Source organism: Bos grunniens, chromosome 6 (assembly GCF_055505025.1).
Source record: "Bos grunniens cultivar Pamir isolate PY7600 chromosome 6, Bosgru_T2T1.0, whole genome shotgun sequence".
NCBI classification, from domain to species: domain Eukaryota; kingdom Metazoa; phylum Chordata; class Mammalia; order Artiodactyla; family Bovidae; genus Bos; species Bos grunniens.
In genome coordinates, this window is record NC_141170.1 from 48306399 (window position 1) to 48329380 (window position 22982).

At 43.4% G+C, this 22982-nt stretch overlaps 1 protein-coding gene and 1 long non-coding RNA gene across 5 annotated transcripts in view; one reads left to right on the plus strand and one right to left on the minus strand.

Annotated features, from left to right (window-relative positions):
- Positions 1-2403, minus strand: part of KIT (KIT proto-oncogene, receptor tyrosine kinase) — an 87338-nt gene extending 84935 nt beyond the window's left edge. For both annotated transcript variants that reach the window (XM_086407663.1, XM_086407662.1), the window contains exon 1: positions 2281-2403. In XM_086407663.1, the coding sequence (XP_086263789.1) occupies positions 2281-2347 (67 nt within the window). In that variant the 5' untranslated portion in view covers positions 2348-2403. The remainder of the gene's footprint in view (positions 1-2280) is intronic.
- LOC147370667 (uncharacterized) lies at positions 1230-20574 on the plus strand. Of its 3 annotated transcripts, none has more exons than XR_015166149.1 (3): positions 1230-2104; positions 2912-2964; positions 20436-20556. It is a non-coding gene; the product is annotated as an uncharacterized LOC147370667 (long non-coding RNA). The 3 variants fall into 3 exon arrangements; XR_015166148.1 differs by lacking the exon at positions 1230-2104 and adding an exon at positions 2541-2777 and having other exon boundaries at positions 2912-2960; positions 20436-20574; XR_015166147.1 differs by lacking the exon at positions 1230-2104 and adding an exon at positions 2541-2777.
- Positions 20575-22982: the final 2408 nt, after the last annotated feature.

The following is a 22982-nucleotide window of genomic DNA, read 5'->3' on the forward strand; positions in this document are numbered from 1 at the left end:
ATGACTCTAGCCTCACACCTGCAGGAACGAGGGCAGGGTATGATTCACTATTCCTTGCAGGTTCATCCTGCTGGGTACAGGAGTTGTAAACACTGCAGTGGAGGCGGGGGGGGGGGGGGGGGGGGGGGGGGGCGGAAATGGAGGATCCTGCAGAGTGGGCATCTCCTTCAAAGAGAAACTACAGGCAAGCATGTGAGAGAACACACACCTTGCTGCTTTAACCAGAGGCAGACGAGTGGGGTACTACCAAGGAGTCTCTGTGACCAGGAGAGGCAGTGGAATTTCAAGAAGGCAGGAAGGATTCAGGGTAAGAGTTCAGAAGTAGACAGTCTATGCTCAGGACACTGAAAGAGGAGACTTTGGGACCCAAGGAATCCTTCATGGTGCAGACCCCTCACTACCCCGTGGAGGACGCTGTGCTCCCCTGAATTTAAGGGACTGGCACAATGGCACGCAGCCAATAAAAGCTGAGAAAAGAACCAGAAAGGCAGCACGAGCCTTTGTCACTATCCCACACTGCCCCCCGCGAGCCAGACCTTAAAATCCCCTCTGCCAAAAAAATTCTCTAGGATGGAGCAGGCTAATTCTGAGGAAGAAGGAAGCTATTCATTTAATTTTCCAAAAAATGGGAAACAGTCTGTGTGGTAGTTCTCGTGCCCCCATCAGGTCCAGTGCACATGTCTTAAATGAAATTAATTAAAATGTCAAGGCACCAAGATGTAAGGGACCAAACATTTCATTTGAAGCTTAGGCGGTCAAATCAGCCACCGGAACCCGGCCACTCGTCATGATCCTTCCTACCTCTCTTCCCCCACAGGAAAGCCCTCACAATGCCTTAAGATTTTATGGGAAAACTGACCAGCAGTCAGAAAACTGACGAGGCAGTTCCACAATAGTTCATAGCGATGCTTCCTCTGGAGCCCTTGAATTCCAGTTCAGACTCACTTTCTATCCTAACATCATCAAGTTAGCCTTAAGGGTTTAGAAAAAAAAAAAAAAAAAACAAAACGACGTGGGAAATAGCAGAGCTTCAGGGGGTTAGCTGGGCGACTTGCACTCGCTTGCGCACCAGAGACACCCAGAAAAAGAGAGAGGGGGCAGGAATGTGATTGAGGGTTTCCAGGAGTCTACAAATCCTCCTACTCCACCTGAAGACCCAAGTTCCCGCGCAGATATAACCGATTTTCACAACAGCTTTAAGATTTAAGTAAGATTTGCTGAAAGTTCCACTCCATCTCCCACCCCCCACCTCGGGCAGCCGTTAAGTAAATCACGCGAGAGGCTGTGTTGCGATTCTCAATATTCCCAAAGAAAACAGGGACCTGCGATTAGAGGTCGCACACACCGAAGGTGCTGGAAGAGCCCAGTCAACCTGGCCGGGCACTCTGGCCGGGCGTGGGCGGCGGCTGGGGTCGGGGACCGCAATGTCTATGCGCGCCATCCCTGTCTCCCGCGGGAGCAGGCAGCAAACGCAGCCACCAGCCGCTCCGAGGCGCGTTGCAGGAAAGAAACGGCACGCGGCAGAAAGGGGCGAGCCTCGGGCACGGGATGTACAAAAGCAAAGTCTGCAACCTAGCGGCTGCTTTCCACACCCCTGCCCAAGTTGTCTCCGAAGCCGCACCTCCAGGTTCGCGGCCACAGAGCCGCACGCTCCCCCCTGCTAAAAGCATAACTGGGGAACCCGAGGACGCCGCAGCCTTCGACTCCGGTCCAGAGTGGCGCCTGGAGCAGAGGAGGCAGCGGGTGCGTCCCCAGCTCTGGGGCACAAAGAGCGCCGCGGTTTGGAAAGCAGCCGCTGCAGAGCAAAGAAAAGGCTCTCCTACAACTTCGCCCTCGACGCGGCTGAGAACCTGCGGGCCGGTTCTCACGCACAACTTTTAACAAAAGGATGCAACCGCCGCGCCTCAGCCGGCGGAGATAACGCGCTGCGTGAGAACTCCCTCGCCGCCCGCCTCTGACCCCGCTCAGCTCGCCCTCCTCACAAAAGCAGCCCTAAACTCACACACAACCCGCTGCCCTCAGCCTAAGCCCCTCGCCGCCCGCCTTCCTGAAAGACTCGCAGCTCAGCGCCCCCACCACCGGCTGAGGAGGGCTCCCGGCGCAGGTGAGCAGGGCAGGGCGCAGTAGAGTCCCGGGGCCGCCCCGAATCTTCCCGAGGCTGAAACGCACCGGCAGCCGGCTCTCCCCAGCCACCCCAACGTATTCGGACCCTAACGGGCACAGGCTGCGCCGGGGGGGGAGGGGGGAGGCGCGGTCCGAGTACCCGCAGCGTCCTCCCACCTGTCTGGACGAGGAGCAGGAGCAGCAGAACGAAGAGGAAATCCCAGGCGCCGCGAGCGCCTCTCATCGCGGTGGCTGCGCTGGGACCGGAGCTCTGTTCCACGTTCCGGCTCTCGCCCGAGTGCCGGGAGCGCGGCAAAGCCGAGCCCCCAGAGCCGCGAGCGCCAAGCCGCGGCCGCTCCTCCCAGCGCCCTCCCCCTGCGCGGCGGCCACGCCCCTTCTGCGCGCCCCTCCTCGCCTTGGTCTGGGTCTAGCTCCCTGGCGGCGGTGTCTGACCCCTGTTCTTTCGAGGTGCTGATCCCGGGGGGAGTGGTTGGGCACGTCGGCCCTCGCCCCGCGCTCACGACCCCAGAGCCCATACATCTCTCCACCTCTCCTCCCCGGTGATGTTCCCGGACGAGAGTGGTGTTGCCCGCCGCGCGCTTTGTGAAGCTGGGCACCACGCGCACATCAGGGGATCGGCCCGCCACCTGGCAGATGCTCCCCAGACAATAAAGGTCCGCCACCGCCCCTCAAGCAAGCTCCCGAGGGAGGAGGCTGGACGCCGCTGGTGGTGGAGGGGTGCGGGGAACAGGAATTTGGGGGGAGCGGAATTGGGCCCCGACATTCTTCTGTATTCTTGTTGTTCGAGGAGGACCAAACGTGGCTACAGGAGCTGCGGTAGAAGGCTGAGCCCAGGCGTAGGTAATTTTTAATGCTCAGTTTCTGCACCTGCTCCTCAATCTGTAAGGGCACAGTTGGTTTCTATTGGTCGGCTTGGCCTCTGCCGAGACCTTTCTGGAGACTGGGGCTTTGGGGGTAGGGAGGGGCCTTGTGAAGTTTACTCTGCGAGCTCGAGTTTTCAAACCCTTTTGAGCCAAAGTTCTTGTACTTTTAAGCCCTCTGAGCGTCTATTTTTTTTCCCCCTTGTACTCTTTCTGTGCCTCTCTATCAGAAGGTAGTTACAAGGGTGGGGATTCTTGTGTTCCTCTTAGCTGCCCTAGCCTGTACCAAGAGCAGAACAATAGTAAAATGATCCTCTTAAGCCAAGTTTTTCACGGCCTAGGAAGTGCTTTACCCAAGGAAACAACAGTATCTGTGTAGGGTTTTATAGTTCCTCCTTATGCTGAATGTTATTTCATGCTCACAATAACAGCTTTGTGAGGTAGGTAGATTTATTATTTCAGTTCTAAAAGTGGCCCAAAATCACACAGTTAAAAGAGGGGAGACCCAGCCATTTTAAGATTGACTCCAGGTATGATGAGTCTTCCCTCTGCATTCTAATAAATCAGTAAGACACCTCTCCATTCTCTTCAGAATGGAAAATAAATGGAAAGTGCCCATAAGAAAGAGCTGTGGAATAATTTAGATGCATTTAGACTCTTCTCTAAAGTAGCAGCCAAAATTTATCATTAACCAGTTCTCCTCCTCCCCTTATTTCATACTGAAAGCTCCCTTGTTCCATGTTGGTAGGGCCTAAACTGGTTTAAGAAATGTAACTTTCAAAGTTAGCTAATCACTTAAAAATTATCACTACTCGATCAATATGATATATGATCACCTCTCTTTAAATATATTTATTTATTCAGTAAGCACTTAAGTGTCTATGGAGAGCAAGGAGGAACTAGGCACTGGGAGGACTATTGTTCTTAGACAGGTGTGGGCACCCCGCCACAATCCTTAGAGTCAAGTGTGGGAACCCACAGTCCAATGTCCTAGCAAAAGGTTCAAGTCACACAGCTATGGGATGACTGAAATTCAAAGGGTACTGTACTCAGGACCATCAGACCACATCTTTTTCTGAAAATGACAGAGATATAAGGTACCACTCAGAGCAATGATAAGTTTCTGGGATCTTGATTTATTTCTAAAATCATTTCATAGTGGGGAGAAAAATCACTATGTGTTAAAATATCAACATTATGCCTGAGAGAGAAAATTTACAATTTTCTTCTTCAGTCAACTGATATTGGAGAGGATAACAAGTCTTCAGAAGATTGAAGAGAAAAGAGACCATATTGCAATTTAATTCTAGGCAGGAAACTTCTATCCAGAAAAAAAAAAAAAATAGAGAATTATACAATGCTGGACTATCATTCATGTTCTCTCTTCAAAAACACCTATGAGCATCTAGGTAAGCATATGCTACAAAACCAATAAGATGGCGTCTCTGCCTAGAGGATTCTCATTCCAGGAGGGAAAACAGATACCCCAATAAGAAACTAAAATATCTGTTAACAGGGTCCATGTTCAGCCTGTATATACCCAGGGTGGCCATATTGGTTGGGAGAATATTGAAATCTTTCTGTACTGAGAAAAACAAACACTACTTCCCTAAACACCTTCTCATCCCAACTCCCCTTAAGAACACCCCAAATCTCCTCAGATATAGCAATTAAAGGTTTAAGGCCAGGCATGGCAGAGAACCATCAGTCCTAGTGCCTTTAGGGTTATTAGCTATTTTTCAAAATATCCTCTGCTAGCTCTGTCCTAAAGGAGGCATGTAGAAGGTGCTATGAGTGAAATGCCATGGAATGCACTAGGTTTTAGATCGTGTCCAGTAGAAACATTTACAATAATGGAAATAGTTTACATCTCATGTGTGAGACCAGTTCTGCACTATTTTGTGATAGCCCTTGCACCCTTTCATGAGTTATACTTTATATATTTTTATTGTTTTCATGATTGTATTAGTGAGGGCTCTTGATTGCAAGTTGTAGAAACTCAACTCAAACTGACTTATGCAAACAAAAACATAAAACCTATTAGCTCAGATAACTGGAAAGTCCAGGGATGATGATGTTCCAGACTTTCCTAGGTCTAAGAGCTCAGTCATCAGGACTTGAAGATGTGTATGTCTGTGTGTACACGCATGTGCATACACACATGTATTCTTTTTCATCTCCATCCTTTAGCAATGCTTCCCTGTATTGCTTTCCTGACTTCATATGCAGCTCTAGACTTACAGCTCATTGCAGATGCAAGCAGAGTTTTTCTGCCCTCAGGAACATCTCCTACAAAAGTGCTGACTTGGCTTAAGTCACATGCTCATCTAGAACCAGTCACTGAAACCAGACAGATGGAACATAAGGATCAGCCAGGCCTGGGTCACATGCCCCGGCCTGGGTCACATGCCTATCCCTGGAGCCAGGGCTGGGGGCCCACTTCATCCACATCACAAGGCTTCAGAATGTGGAGGGCTGTGTTCTCAAAGGAAAACTGAGGAGGAATGTTGCCGCACAAAGAGAACCAGAAAGGTTCACTATAGCCTCACACAGCCCAAATCTGTAATTTGAAATTTTTTATATTTCTGATTGTAGAAGTAAAGATGCTTACTGTAGAAAATTTAGAAAATACCAAAAATGATAATGAATGAAACAAAACAACAATCACCCAAGGTATAATTACCGAAGGGTTCATTTTGTTATGTTTCTTTTGAATCTTTCTTCTCTGTTTATTCTAACTTCTTTTTTTCATTGTATGATTTAAGATTTTACAATATTTGGTAGGTTTCTATCTAGCTTTTTCACTAATCATAACACAAGCATTGTCCCAAATCATTATCAATTCTTTGGAAACATACCATATAATGGTAATATAATGTTCAGTCAACCCTATATATGTACCATAATTCTGGATGTTTCATCATTCCTTTATTTTTTCCAGTTTTTTTCCTATCATAAATTACTTGGTGATGATCTTGGTGAATAAAACGTCCCTGCCTCTGATCACTTATTTAGGATAGATTCCTAAAGATGGAATTAGTACATTGAGGGGACAATCATTTTCAAATTTGCTCCTTGATAGTCCCTATTTTTCCAGTAATGATTTGAAAGTCGATCAAGTGGGAGAAATGAGTATATGATCTTTATTGGTAGATTCTGTTTTCATGATAATACTCAGAGTTAGTGAGGACAAAAGAAGATGATGTGTGCTCTTAGTACAAGCTTTCATGCAGTATTTGTTGAACACCTAAGTGTGTTCTATTTGGTGCTAGGAATGTGGAGTTGGACAAGACACAGATGCTGTCCTCATGGGATTTGCAGAGAAAGAAGAGGGACACATCAGGGGGTCAAAGATGAAATTATTATACGTGCTCTAAAAGAAGTCTGCCCAGGGTGATTTTGAATGCAGAGGAGATCCTTGATCATATTGTACAGTGGCCTCATGAAGCTCCCGCAAAGAGTTGGCAGATTCTGAGTCATGCAGAAGAGAGGAGGGCCAAGAGGGAGAGGGAGAAAGCAGGCGTGCAAAGGGCTAGAGGCCGGAACCAGCATGAGGCAGATGAACCACGCTGTAGTTCATCACAGCACAGCTAGGGAAGGGTGTATGGTGCAGCACAGCCAGGGAATCAGGGCCTTACAGGAATGGGAGACCACAGAGATAAACAAGAATCATTCCTGCCAAGAACCATGAACTTCATCCTCTGATGAAGAATGAAGCTATGAAGAGTCACTACAGGACTACTCTGGGGCCAGAAGTGATTAAGATTTACATTTTAGAAAGATAGTGGGAAGACTCAGTGAAGGGTAAATGAAAAGGAGCCAAAACTTGAGAAAATAGTCAGGAGCCTAATGTGGTGATCCACAAGAAGAGTGGTGAACTGGATTAAGTTAATGGAGGTGAGAATGGTGAGAAAGGGTGAAAAAGAAATACCGAGCAGACCTTAGACCTTGATCCCCAACTGTGCTGTGAAAGGGGAGTGGAAAGAGGGACGGATTTCTGATGTCAGTTCCAATGTGCTTCCCTTCAGCAAGACACAGAAGCAGGCTTATAATGGAACGTGAAGGATGTGGAGTCGGGCCTGGTGGGTGTGAGGTGCCCATGGGTGCTGTGTAAGCTAGACGTGCAGTCTTGGAGCTCAGCACGGGTCCTGGCCATAGCGAAGTGGTGGGGGCCGAGGGTTTGGATAAGATCACCCCGATGGAGTAGATCACCCCGATGCAGTGTCCCTCGGGAAGAAAACAGGGGGCTGATGTCATACCTAGGGAAACGCCCACATTTAAGGGATAAGCAGAAAAAGTTCTGACAAAGGATCCTGATAAGCAAGGGTCAGAAAGGCAAAGAGAGAGAGCTATGGCTCAAGGAGATTTCAGGGGCATGGGTGTGTTCAGGTGTTGCCTATCTCTTAAGAAGGTCAAATAAGATAGAAATGCAGCAGTTGCCTTGTAATCATAATAGGAAATCGCGACACCTCAATTCAGTTCAGTTCAGTCACTCAGTCGTGTCTGACTCTTTGCGACCCCATGAATCGCAGCACGCCAGGCCTCCCTGTCCATCACCAACTCCCGGAGTTCACTCAGACTCACGTCCATCGAGTCAGTGATGCCATCCAGCCATCTCATCTCTGTCGTCCCCTTCTCCTCCTGCCCCCAATCCCTCCCAGCATCAGAGTCTTTTCCAATGAGTCAACTCTTCACATGAGGTGGCCAAAGTACTGGAGTTTCAGCTTTACCATCATTCCTTCCAAAGAACACCCAGGGCTGATCTCCTTCAGAATGGACTGGTTGGATCTCCTTGCAGTCCAAGGGACTCTCAAGAGTCTTCTCCAACACCACAGTTCAAAAGCATCAATTCTTCGGCACTCAGCTTTCTTCACAGTCCAATTCTCACATCCATACATGACCACTGGAAAAACCATAGCCTTGACTAGACAGACCTTTGTTGGCAAAGTAATGTCTCTGCTTTTCAATATGCTATCTAGGTTGGTCATGACTTTCCTTCCAAGGAGTAAGTTTCTTTCAATTTCATGGCTGCAGTCACCATCTGCAGTGATTTTGGAGCCCCCCCCCCAAAAAAAAGTCTGACACTGTTTCCACTGTTTCCCCATCTATTTCCCATAAAGTGATGGGACCAGATGCCATGATCTTCGTTTTCTGAATGTTGAGCTTTAAGCCAACTTTTTCACTCTCCTCTTTCACTTTCATCAAGAGGCTTTTTAGTTCCTCTTCACTTTCTGCCATAAGGGTGGTATCATCTGCATATCTGAAGTTATTGATAATTCTCCCGGCAATCTTGATTCCAGCTTGTGCTTCTTCCAGCCCAGTTTCTCATGATGTACTCTGCATATAAGTTAAATAAGCAGGGTGACAATATACAGCCTTGACGTACTCCTTTTCCTATTTGGACCAGTCTGTTGTTCCATGTCCAGTTCTAACTGTTGCTTCCTGACCTGCATATAGGTTTCTCAAGAGGCAGGTCAGGTGGTCTGGTATTCCCATCTCTTGAAGAATTTGCCACAGTTTATTGTGATCCCCACAGTCAAAGGCTTTGGCATAGTCAATAAAGCAGAAATAGATGTTTTTCTGGAACTCTTGCTTTTTCCATGATCCAGCAGATGTTGGCAATTTGATCTCTGGTTCCTCTGACTTTTCTAAAACCAGCTTGAACACCTGGAAGTTCACGGTTCACGTATTGCTGAAGCCTGGCTTGGAGAATTTTGAGCATTACTTTACTAGCATGTGAGATGAGTGCAATTGTGTGGTAGTTTGAGCACTCTTTGGCATTGACTTTCTTTGGGATTGAAATGAAGACTGACCTTTTCCAGTCCTGTGGCCACTGCTGAGTTTTCCAAATTTGCTGACATATTGAGTGCAGCACTTTCACAGCATCATCTTTCAGGATTTGAAAGAGCTCCACTGGAATTCCATCACCTTCACTAGCTTTGTTCGTAGTGATGCTTCCTAAGGCCCACTTGACTTCACATTCCAGGCAACACCTAGCAAGTTCCAAATTCTTTATGTTGATAGAAACTAACTCATTTCAACCTCACAGTAACTCTACCAGGTAGGTACTCTTGGTACCCTCAGTTTATAGATGAGGAAACTGAGGCTCAAGAAAGTTAAGTAACTTACACTAAATTTACACCAGGATTCAAACCCTTGGCAGGCTGATTCCATACCCTGGTACATAATTCCTGTGATAAGTCACCTCCCTACTCAACCTCAAGGTTATTGGTGACTAAATCCATACTCTCTCACTCAGACACACACCTAGACACACACACTCACACACACACAGAGTTTATGACACCAGAATTTAGGCTGCAGTGGGTTGAATGATACATTAGGGGTGAAGAGATGGAGCCAAGGATTTATTGCTAGATACATTTTCAAGAAATTGAGTGGTATAAAAAAAGGAAGGGATGAGGCAAAGGACCACAGGGAGATTGGGAAGCCTTGAGCAGTTTGTAGGGTGAGGTGAGAACACCAGAAGAGGGAGATTTGAAAGATCCAGCTGGTGGGAAAGGGGAGATGAAAATAGAATCTAGGGAATTCCCTAGTGGTCCAGTTGATTAGGACTCAGTGCTTTCACTGCCAGTTGGTTCGATCCCTGGGCTGGAACTGAAATCCCACAAGCCAGGCAGGCAGAGTAGGTAGAGAGAGCCTCTCTGTGTTCAGTCACTCAATCAAGTCCCGCTCTTCGTGGGCCCATGGAGTATAGCCCGCCAGTCTCCTCTGTCCGTGGGATTTCCCAAGCAAGAATGCTGGAGTGGGCTGCCATTTCTTCCTCTAGGGGATTGGGGGTCAATTTTTAAATCCTGAAGTCATTTATATGTATATATAAATATATACATATTCATGTATTTTAGTACTTAGTACTTATATATTTTGGAAATTAACACACACACACACACACACACACACACACACACATATATATATATATACTTTTTATACTTAAAAGATGAAACTAAAAGATTATTATACTTAACAGCAAGTACTCTTCCTGGGTCTCTGTAAAAAAAATAAATTAATTAAAATCAACTCGATAGGGCCTCTTATCTAAATCCTTGCTACTTCCCAGAATCAGAAGTATTTCTAAACTTAAGAGTCACATTTGTGTTCCATAAATCTCCTCAGCACATGGCTCAGGCATCTCTGAAGTCATATATCTTTCCTTGCCTTTTATTAGAATTATTTGTAACCTTGTCATAGCCTTTCCACTAAATAATACATTCTTTGAGGAAACTGTGCTGTAATTCAACTGTGGGTCTCAGTGAAGGCCTTGCACAAGACACAGCTGTGATACACACAGTAGGGACTGAATGTCATCAAGATGGAGTTACTAATAAATGTGCGTCTAGCAGGGTGCCTTTTTCTTTAAGTTTTATTTTACCAAATTTTATTTGGGCTCCAAGAAATCTAGCTTCTTTTTCTGAAATTATTATTGTTGTCATAAATTTGTGTAATCCAAGTTTGTCTTAATCACGCACTAAATGCCATGACCTTTTCACCTTTGACATTTTTCTTAGGCTCTGATAAAGAAGTCACGTTGCAGGAGAAAGGGAGGAAGAAAAACTTGCTTTAAGATAGAAAGTATTAAATGATCAAGTAAATACCAGGAGGAAAAAAGTATTTAAAACACACAAAAAAGAATACATATAAATCAGGTATCCTGATTGATGAGGGAGGGAAAGAATAGAATTATTTAATCTTTTTAGCAGTCTTGAAATTTGCAACGAAATGGTCTCAGATTAGGGACCTTTCCCTCATTCTTTGCTTTTTCTTTAATTGAAGGATAGTTAATTTAAAATGTTGTGTTATAAAGTGTACAGCAAAATGATTCAGTTACACATATATATTATATATGTATATATTCTTTTTAGGATTCTTTTCCATTGTAGGTTATATAAGATATTGAGTATAGCTCCCTGCACTATACAGAAGGTCCTGTTGTTTACCTATTTTATATATAGTCTTGTGTACATGTTACTCTCAAACTCCCTTCATTCTTGATTGATAAAAACTACTTCCATGATTGAAGGGATAGCAATACTAACATGGTCCTTGTTACTCCAGTGCTGTAGCAGAAACCGTTCCCAGTGACAGAAGTGTCTCTGGTTGTGGCTTGTCTGCTGGCCCCCAGTGATTAAAGTGACTGTGGAGATGGGGTATATACAGAGCAGGCAAGGGTAGGGGTGAGCATGAGGAAGGGGCCTGAGACACTTTGAAGAATGAAAAGGGACAACAGGCATAAACCAAACAATCCAGGAGGAATGGTTACTCTAAGCATAAAGATTACAGCAACCTCTCCGCCATGGCTACCTCATTTCAATTCGGAATCAGATCTCTTCTATCCCTTGGGCCCTTTAAGACAGAAACGTCTTGGAGATGTGTCTGCAGGGATTGAGTCCTTCTGTCCTCAGCTTGGAGGAGGGTGTGAACCCAGAGAGAGAATGAGAGAGAGAGAGGATGCAAGTGCAAACTCACTAGCAAATTGTGGTTGACAATTAACTTTAATTGACTTGCACATTAAAAAAAATAAATCCTGGCCAAAATCCTCATCCTCATCCTCATCCTCATCATCCATAGTAATTATTATTGTGTATTATAATTATTCCTGGCATAATAACCAGAACTCCCCACCTTTCTACTATAGAATGCCTTTAAGACTTATTAATGGGTCATAACTACTTCCAGATTTAATAATAATAGATAATGTTTGTTGAGTAATTATGATGCTTATGTGCTGATCTGTTTGCCTGTATTAACCCATTGCTTTTCCAAGCAACCCTTAGAGGTCAATCTATCTTTAGCCCCATTTTACAGATAAGGAGAGGAAGGCACTGATAGATCAGGTGACTTAGTTATGGCCACCTTGTTAGTAAGTGGTGGAGATGGACTTGAACCCACGGAACCAATGAGCAAACATCTATCTGTGCTGCTTCCCTCTGCATATGGTTTATTTCACTTCGATAGTGGGTTTTCAACTTCATACTCAACTGCTCAGAACCAAACGGTAAGGATTTTTTTTCCCTACCATCTCTGTATCCTCCACAGTCTTTTGTACTTGTTGAAAGTTCAAAATTTGCTTGCTGCAAATTAACTATTTTAAAAGAAGTTGAAAGTGTTAGCTGCTCAGTCATGACCGACTCTTTGCGACCCCATGGACTGTAGCCTGCCAGGTTCCTCTGTCCATGGAATTTCCCAGGAGAAAACACTGGAGTGGGTTGCCATTTCCTCCTCCAGGGGATCTTCCCGACCCAGGGATCGAAGCTGGGTCTCCCACGCTGCAGGCAGATTCTTTACCATCTGAGCCACCAGGGGCCTAAGTGAGTGGTAAATGGGGAGGGCAATTGGAACCCTGATAGGCTGTTTGATGAGATTATTGTTATTTTTAAGATAATAGCATTGTGCTAATATTAAAGAGTCCTTAGCCTTTAAAAAAAAAAAAAGAAATATTGCAGCAACATGGATGGATCTAGAGAATATTATGCTTGGTGAAATAACTCAGAGAAAGACAAATACTATAAAGTAAAAGTGAAAGTCGCTCAGTGTTGTCCGACTCTTTGTGACCCCATGGACCATACAGTCCATGCAGTGGGTAGCTGTTCCGTTCTCCAGGGGATCTTCTCAACCCAGGGATCAAACCCAGGTCTCTGCACTGTGGATTCTTTACCAGCTGAGCCACAAGGGAAATCCAAGAATACTGGAGTGGGTAGCCTATCCTTTCTCCAGTGATCTGCCCAACCCAGGAGTTGAACAGGGGTCTCCTGAATTGCAGGTGGATTCTTCACCAACTGAGCTATCAAGGAAGCCCTATATGATATCACTTATATGTGAAATTAAAAAACAAACAAACAAATGAATCTATATACAAAATGGAAGAGGACTCACAGAAAACAAACTTGGTTACCAAAGGGGAAAAGGAGGTGGAAGGAGGGATAAATTAGGGATATAGGATTAACAGATACAAACTACTACATAAAATAGATAACCAAAAAATATTTACTGTATAGCACAGGGAATTATACCCAACAACTTATAATAACCCCTAGTGGAATATAATCTGCTGAAAAAAACGCACCCAAACCACTATGCCACACATCTGAAACTAACACAATATTGTAAATCATCTATACTTCAATAAATATTTTTTTAAATGAGTCCTTATAGTTTAGATACATACTGAACTTTTTATGATGAAATGTGTGATGCCTGATGGAGGAGGAAATAGCAACCCACTCCTGTATTCTTGCCTGGAGAATCCCTTGGACAGAGGACCCTGACAGGCTGCAGTCTGTGGGGTCACAGGGAGTTGGACACAACTGAAGTGACTTAGCATAATGCCTGAGATTCCCTTCAAAATTATCCAATGAGGGCTGGTAGGTGGAGAGTGAGTGGGAATACGGAGGAAGCCAGATTGGCCAAGCAGCTAATGATTGTTGAAACTGGGTAGTGGGACCCCTGGGGCCCATTATACTATTGTAGATGTTTAACTTTCTCCACAATAAACAGTGTTTGGTTTTTTAAGTTGTTTGTGGTATTAAAGCAAGTGGGAAAAACCATGGGAATGACTGAGAATAGTGAGCAGCAAGATCTATGCCCCGACAAGCTCATCAGCAAGCTTAAACTTGACTCAGCTACCCTAAATGCTGTGGGCCCAGCATCTTTCTCGCTTAACATGAGAGGTTTGCCCTTGACATACTTCTGAGATTCTCCAGAAATATGTCCAGCTCCAAAATGTTGATGACTCTGATATGGGGACAGTAGTTAAAAGAAAAAAACAAACACCAACTCTTTGCCCTTGTGGCCAAGAGGAGATGCTATGTGTGTGAGCGTGTGTGTGTGTGCTCAGCCCCTCAGTTATTTCTACCTCTTTGTAACCCCAAGAGTTGTAGCCTGCCAGGCTCCTCTGTCCATGGGATTTCCCAGGCAAGAATACTAGAGTAGATTGCCATTTCCTTCTCCAGGGGATCTTCTCAAACCAGGGATTGAACATGACCCTCTTGCATTGGCAGGCGAATTCTTTAGCACTGAGCCACCTGGAAAGCCCTAAGAAGAGATGCTAAAGCCTCCCATACTCTTTAAACTTCTTTAAGTACTGTGTTTCTGGCTTTCATTCCTTTTGCTCCCTGGCTATGTGATTCTTGGCAAGTTATTGATATTTAACCTCTGCACCTCAGTTTTCTCATCTGTAAAATAGGGTTAAAATATCACCCCAACCACCTGATAGGGCTGTGAGTTAATATATGCAAAGTGCTGAAAGCAGTACCTGGTATACAGTAAACACCCAATAAATGAGAGATCTTTTTTTTTTTTTTTAAACTATCTTAATTCTATAGCTATTAAAACGAATTGTGGTTCAATGAGGAGAAGCGATTTGGCCGAAGTCTATCCATTTTAATAAACAATGGAGCAGACACTTAAAGGCAAGTTTTCTGATCATAAATCCAAGGCTACTTCCACTCAAATTGCCTTCTGAGGGCATTATTATGAAAGATAGCAATTATGAAAAATTATACTAGACGACAATCTAGGAGGATAGGGTACTAGCCTAAGACTCCGGCAATCATCAGAAACCAAGTTAACATTTGTTGTTAACACAAAAACTTAGTCTGAGTTGCAGACTATGGGCTCTGGGTCTTGGAGCCAGCCAGCCTCTCTCCCAGACAGCCTGGAGCCCGGGCAGTGCAGAGGGAGAACGCTGGGTGGCTGAAAGGTAAATTACAAGAAGCAACAAGAGCCAGCCTAACACAGGGGAGGGGATGGGCCATTCTTTTGTTTGCAAACTGAAAAGCTTCTTACCCAGGAACACTGGGCCCCTTAGAAAGAACCGGTCTTCTGGTCAGGCTGAACTCAGGCGAGCCGTTTATTTTTCAAACGGTAGCAAATTATGAGTAATTTTCCCAGCAGCTCCACCATCATCGGCCTTAATCTGTCATGTCAAGATTATTTTTGTAATGATCCTTGTAGAGATGTTAGATGACAAAGAAATACAGTTGATCTCTGTTTATTCACATAGCGTTTAAAGATATGCTGCTAAAGAAAAACGCAAGTCACAGAGTAGGACGTGTCAGATGACTAAATATTAGGTGGCGTCCTGCAAAGGTATTGATCATTTGACCATTTTGATCAACTAAAAGAGCAGTTTTAGATGGCTCCACCTAATATAGAACTACTTTTCTAAAAGGATACACATCAAACTGTTAACTGTTCATCTCAGGCAAGGAGGGTAGATTTGGGGAAGGGGGAACGAAGTAGGCAGGTTCACTTTCTTCCCCTTTTTCTTTTTGTACTCATTGAACATTTATTCAAGTCGGTTCATGCATCATTTAAAAATTTTTTTTAAAGTTGCTATTTGCCAAATTTAGCCGTGTCAAGTATTTTCTGAAAGAAACTTAGGAATTAATAAATACTTATGTCAAATTAAACATTCCTATCCTCAAATACTTTTGCATTTTGCATATCCCAGCATACACACTTCAGATGTCACTAACTTTCAGTTTCCCCCTCGACTGAATTTTTTTTCTAATTGAAGTATAGTTGATTTACAATGTTGTATTAGTTTCTGGATGGACCTAGAGATTATCATACTAAGTGAAATCAGTCAGACAGAGATTTGTAGTTATTTTTTTGGCTGCACCACATGGCTTGTGGAATCAAATCCCCAATTAGGGATTTGAACCCTTGGCTGGCAGTGAAAGCATGGAGTCGCAAAATCCTAACCACTGGACCATCAAGGAAATCCCTAGAGTTTTGTATTTTTATCATCCATTTGACCTATCCACTTACTTACTTTACTGATTTCTTTATTTATGAGGATAATGGGGATAATTTTCTTTATATTTGTTTTTGAATGGAGGCAATGAACATTTCTAACCCCTGAAGGCTAAGTTAGGGGCCCCACCATGTGTTTCAATTGGTGTGACTGCTGACACACCTTTTGGGTCTTAGGACTTCTCACTCTGTATTATAATCACCCATTTACCTGTCTGTGTCTCCCAAGCTCCCCCATCCCCTGCTTCCACCAGAACAGCGACTGGAAAACCACCACCACATTCACTCATTGAGCCCTTAGCACAGAACATCCACCATAATAGGGGCTCATCAACATTCAGTAAATGAATGAAAGCTTACATGTCTTGGGGGTGACAACTCTTTTCATAAATTGTTCATTTTTATCTTTTAAAAAAAAATATCTGTGCCATGTTTATAGCAATGGCAGAGCAGAGCTGTAAAGAATTACTCATGTAATGGTTCAAGGGCGAAGAGCTAAAAGCAAGTCAGAAACTTGTTCACGTTTTGTTCAAAGCCCACTAACATTTCGACATGTATTAAATGTTAATAAGCAGCTATCTGGGTCAGTGGGTTAAGTAATAGCGGTGGTAGAAGGTGAGAGGTGAAGAAATACATGAAAATTACATTCACGGATGACGTGGTTCACCAGAGCGCAACTTGTAGAATAACATGCAAATGATTTAATCGTGTTATAGTTTTCCCTTCTCCTGTACAGCAGGCTTGGTAATGTGACAACATTCTCTTTACTTGGGCATCTGCCGAGCCTGATAAAATCTGAAAATATCAAGAAGAAGCCAAGGGGTGGGTCACCTTCTTCTCCTTAGTGGCAGAAAAAAAATATCACTACATTTAACAAAAGTTCCAGGAGCTGGTGATCCAGTTTGTGGCTCATCCTTCCCCTCTCCACACATTTGACCCTTTGTCTGCATGTTCTCATCAAGGCCGAGCAAAGAAACAAAGAGGTTTTTTAAGTTACTGCTCCTTAATGACAACATGTGTGTGCTAAATCACTTCGGTTACATCTGAGTCTTTGAAACCCTATGGATGTAGCCCCACCAGGCTCCTCTGTCCATGGGATTCACCAGGCAAGAATACTGGAGTAGGTTGCCATTCCCTTCTCCGGGGGATCTTCCCGACCCAGGGATCGAACCTGTGTATCCCATGTTGTAGGCAGATTCTTTACCATCTGAGCCACCAAGGAAGCCCTTAATGACAATACAATGACCATACAAAATGATAATAACTAATGGATTTTGAGCACTCATTGTGTGCTGAGTACCCTATTAAAATCACTGGTCAAGGGGAAAGGATGCTTTTGCCCACTAGGGGACATAAACTTTGCTTTGGATGAATTGTCTCATTTAACACTCAAACCCCCACTAGGAGATTATTGTCTCTATTTTACAGATTTGGTAACTGAGGCATGGGATGGTTAGGTAGCTTGCTCTAGATCACACAGCTATTAAGCAACCCAAGCCTGTCTAGCTCTGGAGGCCCTAAACTTGGCCATGGAGTATGGGTGGAAAGGGAGCAGATCCTCTTAAGTTTGCTGTGTATTTTATGATTGCATGGCAGAGGACTGCTGCCATAGGGCCCTAGGGTCCCTCACTGGCATCCCTAGGAACTTGGAAGCAAGTGACATCTCCTTGCTCAAAAATGTGAACTCTGTAAGTGTACTTAGTGCTCTTTGTTCTATTTCCAATTAAAACAGTCCAAGACTGTATTATTTTTATGAAGATAATACTGATTTGTAATTAACAGTAGTTATATTGAATGAAAATAACTTATAAAGCAGTTTGTGTATAGTTCTCCAGAAATAATAAAAAGTACTGGCCAAAGAAGGAAATAGTAAGTGCAGCCTTTCCTCATTCTATGGAATTTTTCTTCAGCCTTGCATCTCAATGGGCAGACTGTATTCTAAGTTATGTGAAATTCATGAAGCAGCTTTATAGTCCTTATCAGCTGTCATTTTCCATATTTTACAAGAATTGAAATTTTAAGTATCTCAGTGCAGTGCCGTAGTACCAGACCCAGCAAGAAGATATTTCACATGGTTGTAATTGTATTTTATACATAAGGGCTACCTTTCCCCTTCAAAATCCTCAAAGGCCTATCATTGGCGGAATCTACTGAAAATCATCCATCCTTCCATGAGGCCAAAACAGGTTCCATATTTAATGGGCCAACGTAAAACATACTAGAAATATTAGTGTGTATGTTATGTTTTTCCTTCCTCTCAGTGGGTAATGTTTCTTTTACATTCCTACCTCTTGTCATGATCAGATTTTTTGTTTATTGACTTATTACCACATTTGACTTGATAGTTTTCATCCCATATGTCTAATGACATTCTCAGCTATTGACAGCAGGACAGAACAGGTATCTCTAGGATCACCCAGGCCCCCAAAATATATCTGAAATATTACTATCTCCATAATAATGCCCAGACTTTGTAATACTGCTCCAATGTACTGCAATAGTGCTTAGTTAGAATTGGTGAAAAAGAGGAAGAGGAAAAGACCCTAGGAAATTCATAAGGAGGAGGGGGAAGTTTTTAAATAACTGAACCATTGTTGTTTTTTTAATTATACTAGTTTTTAATGAGAGAGTATATCCAGTTCAGTTCAGTCGCTCAGTCACATCAGTCTCTTTGCAACCCCGTGGACTACAGCATTCCAGGACTACAGCATGCCAGGACTCCGTCACCAACTCCTGCAGTTTACTCAAACTCATGTCCGTTGAGTTGGTGATGCCATCCAACCATCTCATCCTCTGTCATCCCCTTCTCCTCCTGCCTTCAATCTTTCCCAGCATCAGGGTCTTTTCTAATGAGTCAGTTCTTCACATCAGGTGGCCAAAGTATTGGAGTTTCAGCTTTTCAACATCAGTCCTTCCAATGAATATTCAGGAGTGATTTCTTTTAGGATGGACTGGTTGGATCTCCTTGCAGTCCAAGGGACTCTCAAGAGTCTTTTCCAATACCACAGTTTAAAAGCATCAATTCTTTAGTGCTCAGCTTTCTTTGTATTCAGTTCAGTTCAGTCACTCAGTCATGTCCAACTCTTTGCAATCCCATGTACTGCAGCACGCCAGGCCTCCCTGTCCATTGTCAACTCTCGGAGTTTACTCAAACTCATGTCCGTTGAGTTGGTGATGCCATCCAACCATCTCATCCTCTGTTGTCCCTTTCTCCTCCTGCCTTCAATCTTTCCCAGCATCAGGGTATTTTCTAATAAGTCAGTTCTTCTCATCAGGTGGCCAAGGTATTGTAGTTTCAGCTTCAGTATCAGTCTTTCCAGTGAATATTCAGGACTGATTTCCTCTAGGATGGACTGGTTGGATCTTTATATTCAGTTCAGTCACTCAGTCATGTCCGACTCTTTGCGACCCCATGAATTGCAGCATGCCAGGCCTCCCTGTCCATCACCAACTCCCGGAGTTCACCCAAACTCATGTCCATCAAGTCGGTGATGCCATCCAGCCATCTCATCCTCTGTCATCCCCTTCTCCTCCTGCCCCCAATCCCTCCCAGCATCAGAGTCTTTTCCAATGAGTCAACTCTTCGCATGAGGTGGCCAAAGTATTGGAGTTTCAGCTTTAGCATCAGTCCTTCCAAAGAACACCCAGGGGTGATCTCCTTTAGAATGGACTGGTTGGATCTCCTTGAAGTCCAAGGGATCTTTATATTAGGATATATAAATTGATGTAGCCACTATGAAAAACAGTATGGGGATTCCTCAAAAGACTAAAACTAAAACTACTGTTTTATCCAGCTATCCCACTCCTGGGTATATATCTAGAAAAAATAAGAACACTAATTTCAAAAGATATATGCATCGAAATGTTCATAACAGCACTATTTATAGTAGCCAAGACATGGAAGCAACCTAAGTCCATCAACAGATGAATGGCTAAAGATGTGTTCTATATATATATCATGGAAATTAGCCATAAAAAATAATATTCTGCCATTTGCAGCCATGTAGATGGGCCTAGAGAATATTATGTATAGTGAAGCAAGTTAGAGAAAAACAAATATTGTATGATGTCACTTATATGTGGAATTCAAGAAATAATACGAGTGAGTATATTCGAAAAACAGAAACAGACTCACAGACATAGAGACCAAACTAGTGGTTACCAAAGAGGAGAGAGAAGGGGTTAAGGCCAAATTAGAGGTGTGGGATTAAGGGATACAAATTACTATGTATAAAATAGATAAGCAACAAGGATATATTATATAGCACAGGGAATTATAACCATTATCTTGTAATAACTTTAATAGGATATAATCTGTGAAAATACTGAATATGCTGTATACCTGAAACTAACATAATATTGTAAATCAACTATACTTTAATAAAAAGGAGTATTAGGATAAAATAACATATATCCTTTATTTTGGAGAAGGGCATAGCAACCCACTCCAGTATTCTTGCCTGGAGAATCCCATGGACAGAGGAGAGTAGTGGGCTACAGTTCATAGGGTATCAAAGAGTAGCACATGGCTGAAGTGACTTAGCATGCACACATCCTTTATTTTAACAAAATAATTCAATTTCCTGGGTGATCTCTTACTCAAATCTAATATTAAGTTAACATTAAACCACATCATTGGACAAAACCTAAATTAATACATATTTTATCTTTTAGTTTCAGGAAGAAAATAATAACAAATATTTAAGTTGCTGCTGCTAAGTCACTTCAGTCGTGCCTGACTCTGTGTGACCCCATAGATGGCAGCCCACCAGGCTCCCCAGTCCCTGGGATTCTCCAGGCAAGAACACTGGAGTGGGCTGCCATTTCCTTTTCCAATGCATGAAAGTGAAAAGTGAAAGGGAAGTCGCTCAGTCGTGTCCGACTCTTAGCGACCCCATGGACTGCAGCCTACCAGGCTCCTCTGTCCATGGGATTTTCCAGGCAAGAGTACTGGAGTGGGGTGACATTGCCTTCAACCTCAAAACAACTTTGTCTCTTGCCACTACCCCTCCCCTACCTCTCTAATCCATGCTGCACTCTGCAAGGAGAGTTATCTTTCTAAAATAAAAGTATGTTAATTTCAAGGCCTGTCTCAAAACCTGCGATGAATATCACTCTTCCCTAAAAATAATGCTCCAATGCCTTACCATGGCATTCAAACCCTTCTAGATTTGGCTGTAATTTAGCTTTCTAGCCTTATTTCTTGCCAATTCTCACTTCTTTTTATTTCCCTCATCACCCAAGAAGCTTTCATTCCAGTCATAGCAGACCATTCAAGGCTCCTCAAACATGTGTGCTATTGTTAGGTCCATTACCTAAATGATCATTGTTATTTTACCGTCCAATTCAACCCATCCTTCTAGGCCCAACCTAAATAATAGCCTTCTCCCATTCTTTTCTCAACAATAGAATCCTTTAAAACATCCAGTAGGTATTTTTGGTCACTTACATAGATATTTGTAGTATATACTAGTTTCTGGGCTCAAATTTTATACAATTTTTATAACATAGACTTATGCCCATAATTGGGAACCAAGAAATGTTTGACTTGAATGAATTGATCATAGGGGGTGTGTTTTGGGCAGTAATTTGCCTGAGGAAGCTGAGATTATTGTCTACACTGGCCACTCTTGGCATTTTGTGTATTTTGAAGGTGTTTAGGAGTAAGTGGTATGAAAAACACATGTCTTAAATAGGTCAATTCTGCCAATAACTGTGAGATCTGATTCCTTTACCATCAAGTTTATATCAGTTCAACAGCATTTCCCCAAGTCCCTCAACCCCAACTATCCCACCTTTAGGCTAAAGATGCTTAAAAAGCAAAACAGAACTTTTCCCACTTTTGTTTTCCCAGAAAAGCCACTTCCTTTCAGTAACTCCAGTCATACAGTAATTATTATATTGGTACAAGGATTTTGGACTCAGTGCCATACAATTTTCATTATAATTTGCAAAAACCTGGCAATTTAGCAATGTCTTTACTCTTGGTGGAACAGCACATAACCCATGATACAAACATTTGGCCTAAATAAGGCCCACTTGGGTGTATTGTACTTAGGAATTTGTAAACAGAGAAATTTCAGCTTTTCAAATCCTTTATGAAGAAGCAGCCGCCACATTCCTTCAGGCTCCTACTCTCTTGTTTCTCTCTTAAAAACTCCCTAGGCCCTAAAAATGGAACAGCAGAGATTGCTTTCCTGACTCAAAATTTAAGGAGGACCAAGTAGCTACTGAGGTACCAGTTAGACTTAAGCCTGGTTAAAGGACCCACTCCTAGGATGCAATCTACCGACAAAGGTTGTTAGTCTTGAGAATGACCTAGAGGCAAGAGTCAACAGCTCCATAACCTCCAGGCGCCCAGCAGAAACAATGTAAGAGCAGACTGGTGGGTAGGAAGTGTGGTTACCTTTGGGATATAAGAGGTTGTAGCTCTTTTAAAAGGAACAAACCCTACCCTACCAGGCAACAGTTCCTGGGTAGGAATCAGGGGCCCATTTTTGCTCAGAATTTCCAATTTTCTAAGAGAAGCTGAAAATCTAGATTTGGGGCCAAGGGATCTCCCTATTGGGAAACTAACCAACTTTTATTTTCAAACATCATGTAGAGAAATCAATCTGCAGGCTGGATGTGGCCTGAGGCTACCAATTTGCAATCCTGGTCTTAGGGACCACTTAGTCCACCTCCTTTATTTTATAGATGGTTATAAAGCAGGTGAGATTGATTTTACACAATTGGTTGGAGGCAAAAATAAGACTAGATTCCAAGCCCTCTGATCTCCAGTCCCCTTATCATCATTCACCTTGGATTCGGCATTGGAATCTGAGACTCTGGAATATAAGGACTGAATTAGCCTAGAGGTCTCTTACCTGGTTCAGAACATAGATTCCAGGCTCACTTGAAGTTACTGGGTAACAGGATGATGGATACATTTCAGGTCCCTCTACTATCTCTCAAAGCCCCTGGAACTAGACTAGCACTTCCCTTATATGGATCATCAGATACACCTGAAAGAAAGTGAAGTTGCACAGTCGTGTCCGACTCTTTGTGACCCCGTGGACTGTAGCCCCCCAGGCTCCTCTGTCCATGGGATTCTCCAGCCAAGAATACTGGAGTGGGTTGCCTTTTCCTTCTCTAGGGGATCTTCCCGACCCAGGGATTGAACCCAGGTCTCCTACATTGCAGGCATACGCTTTAACCTCTGAGCCACCAGGGAAGCCACAG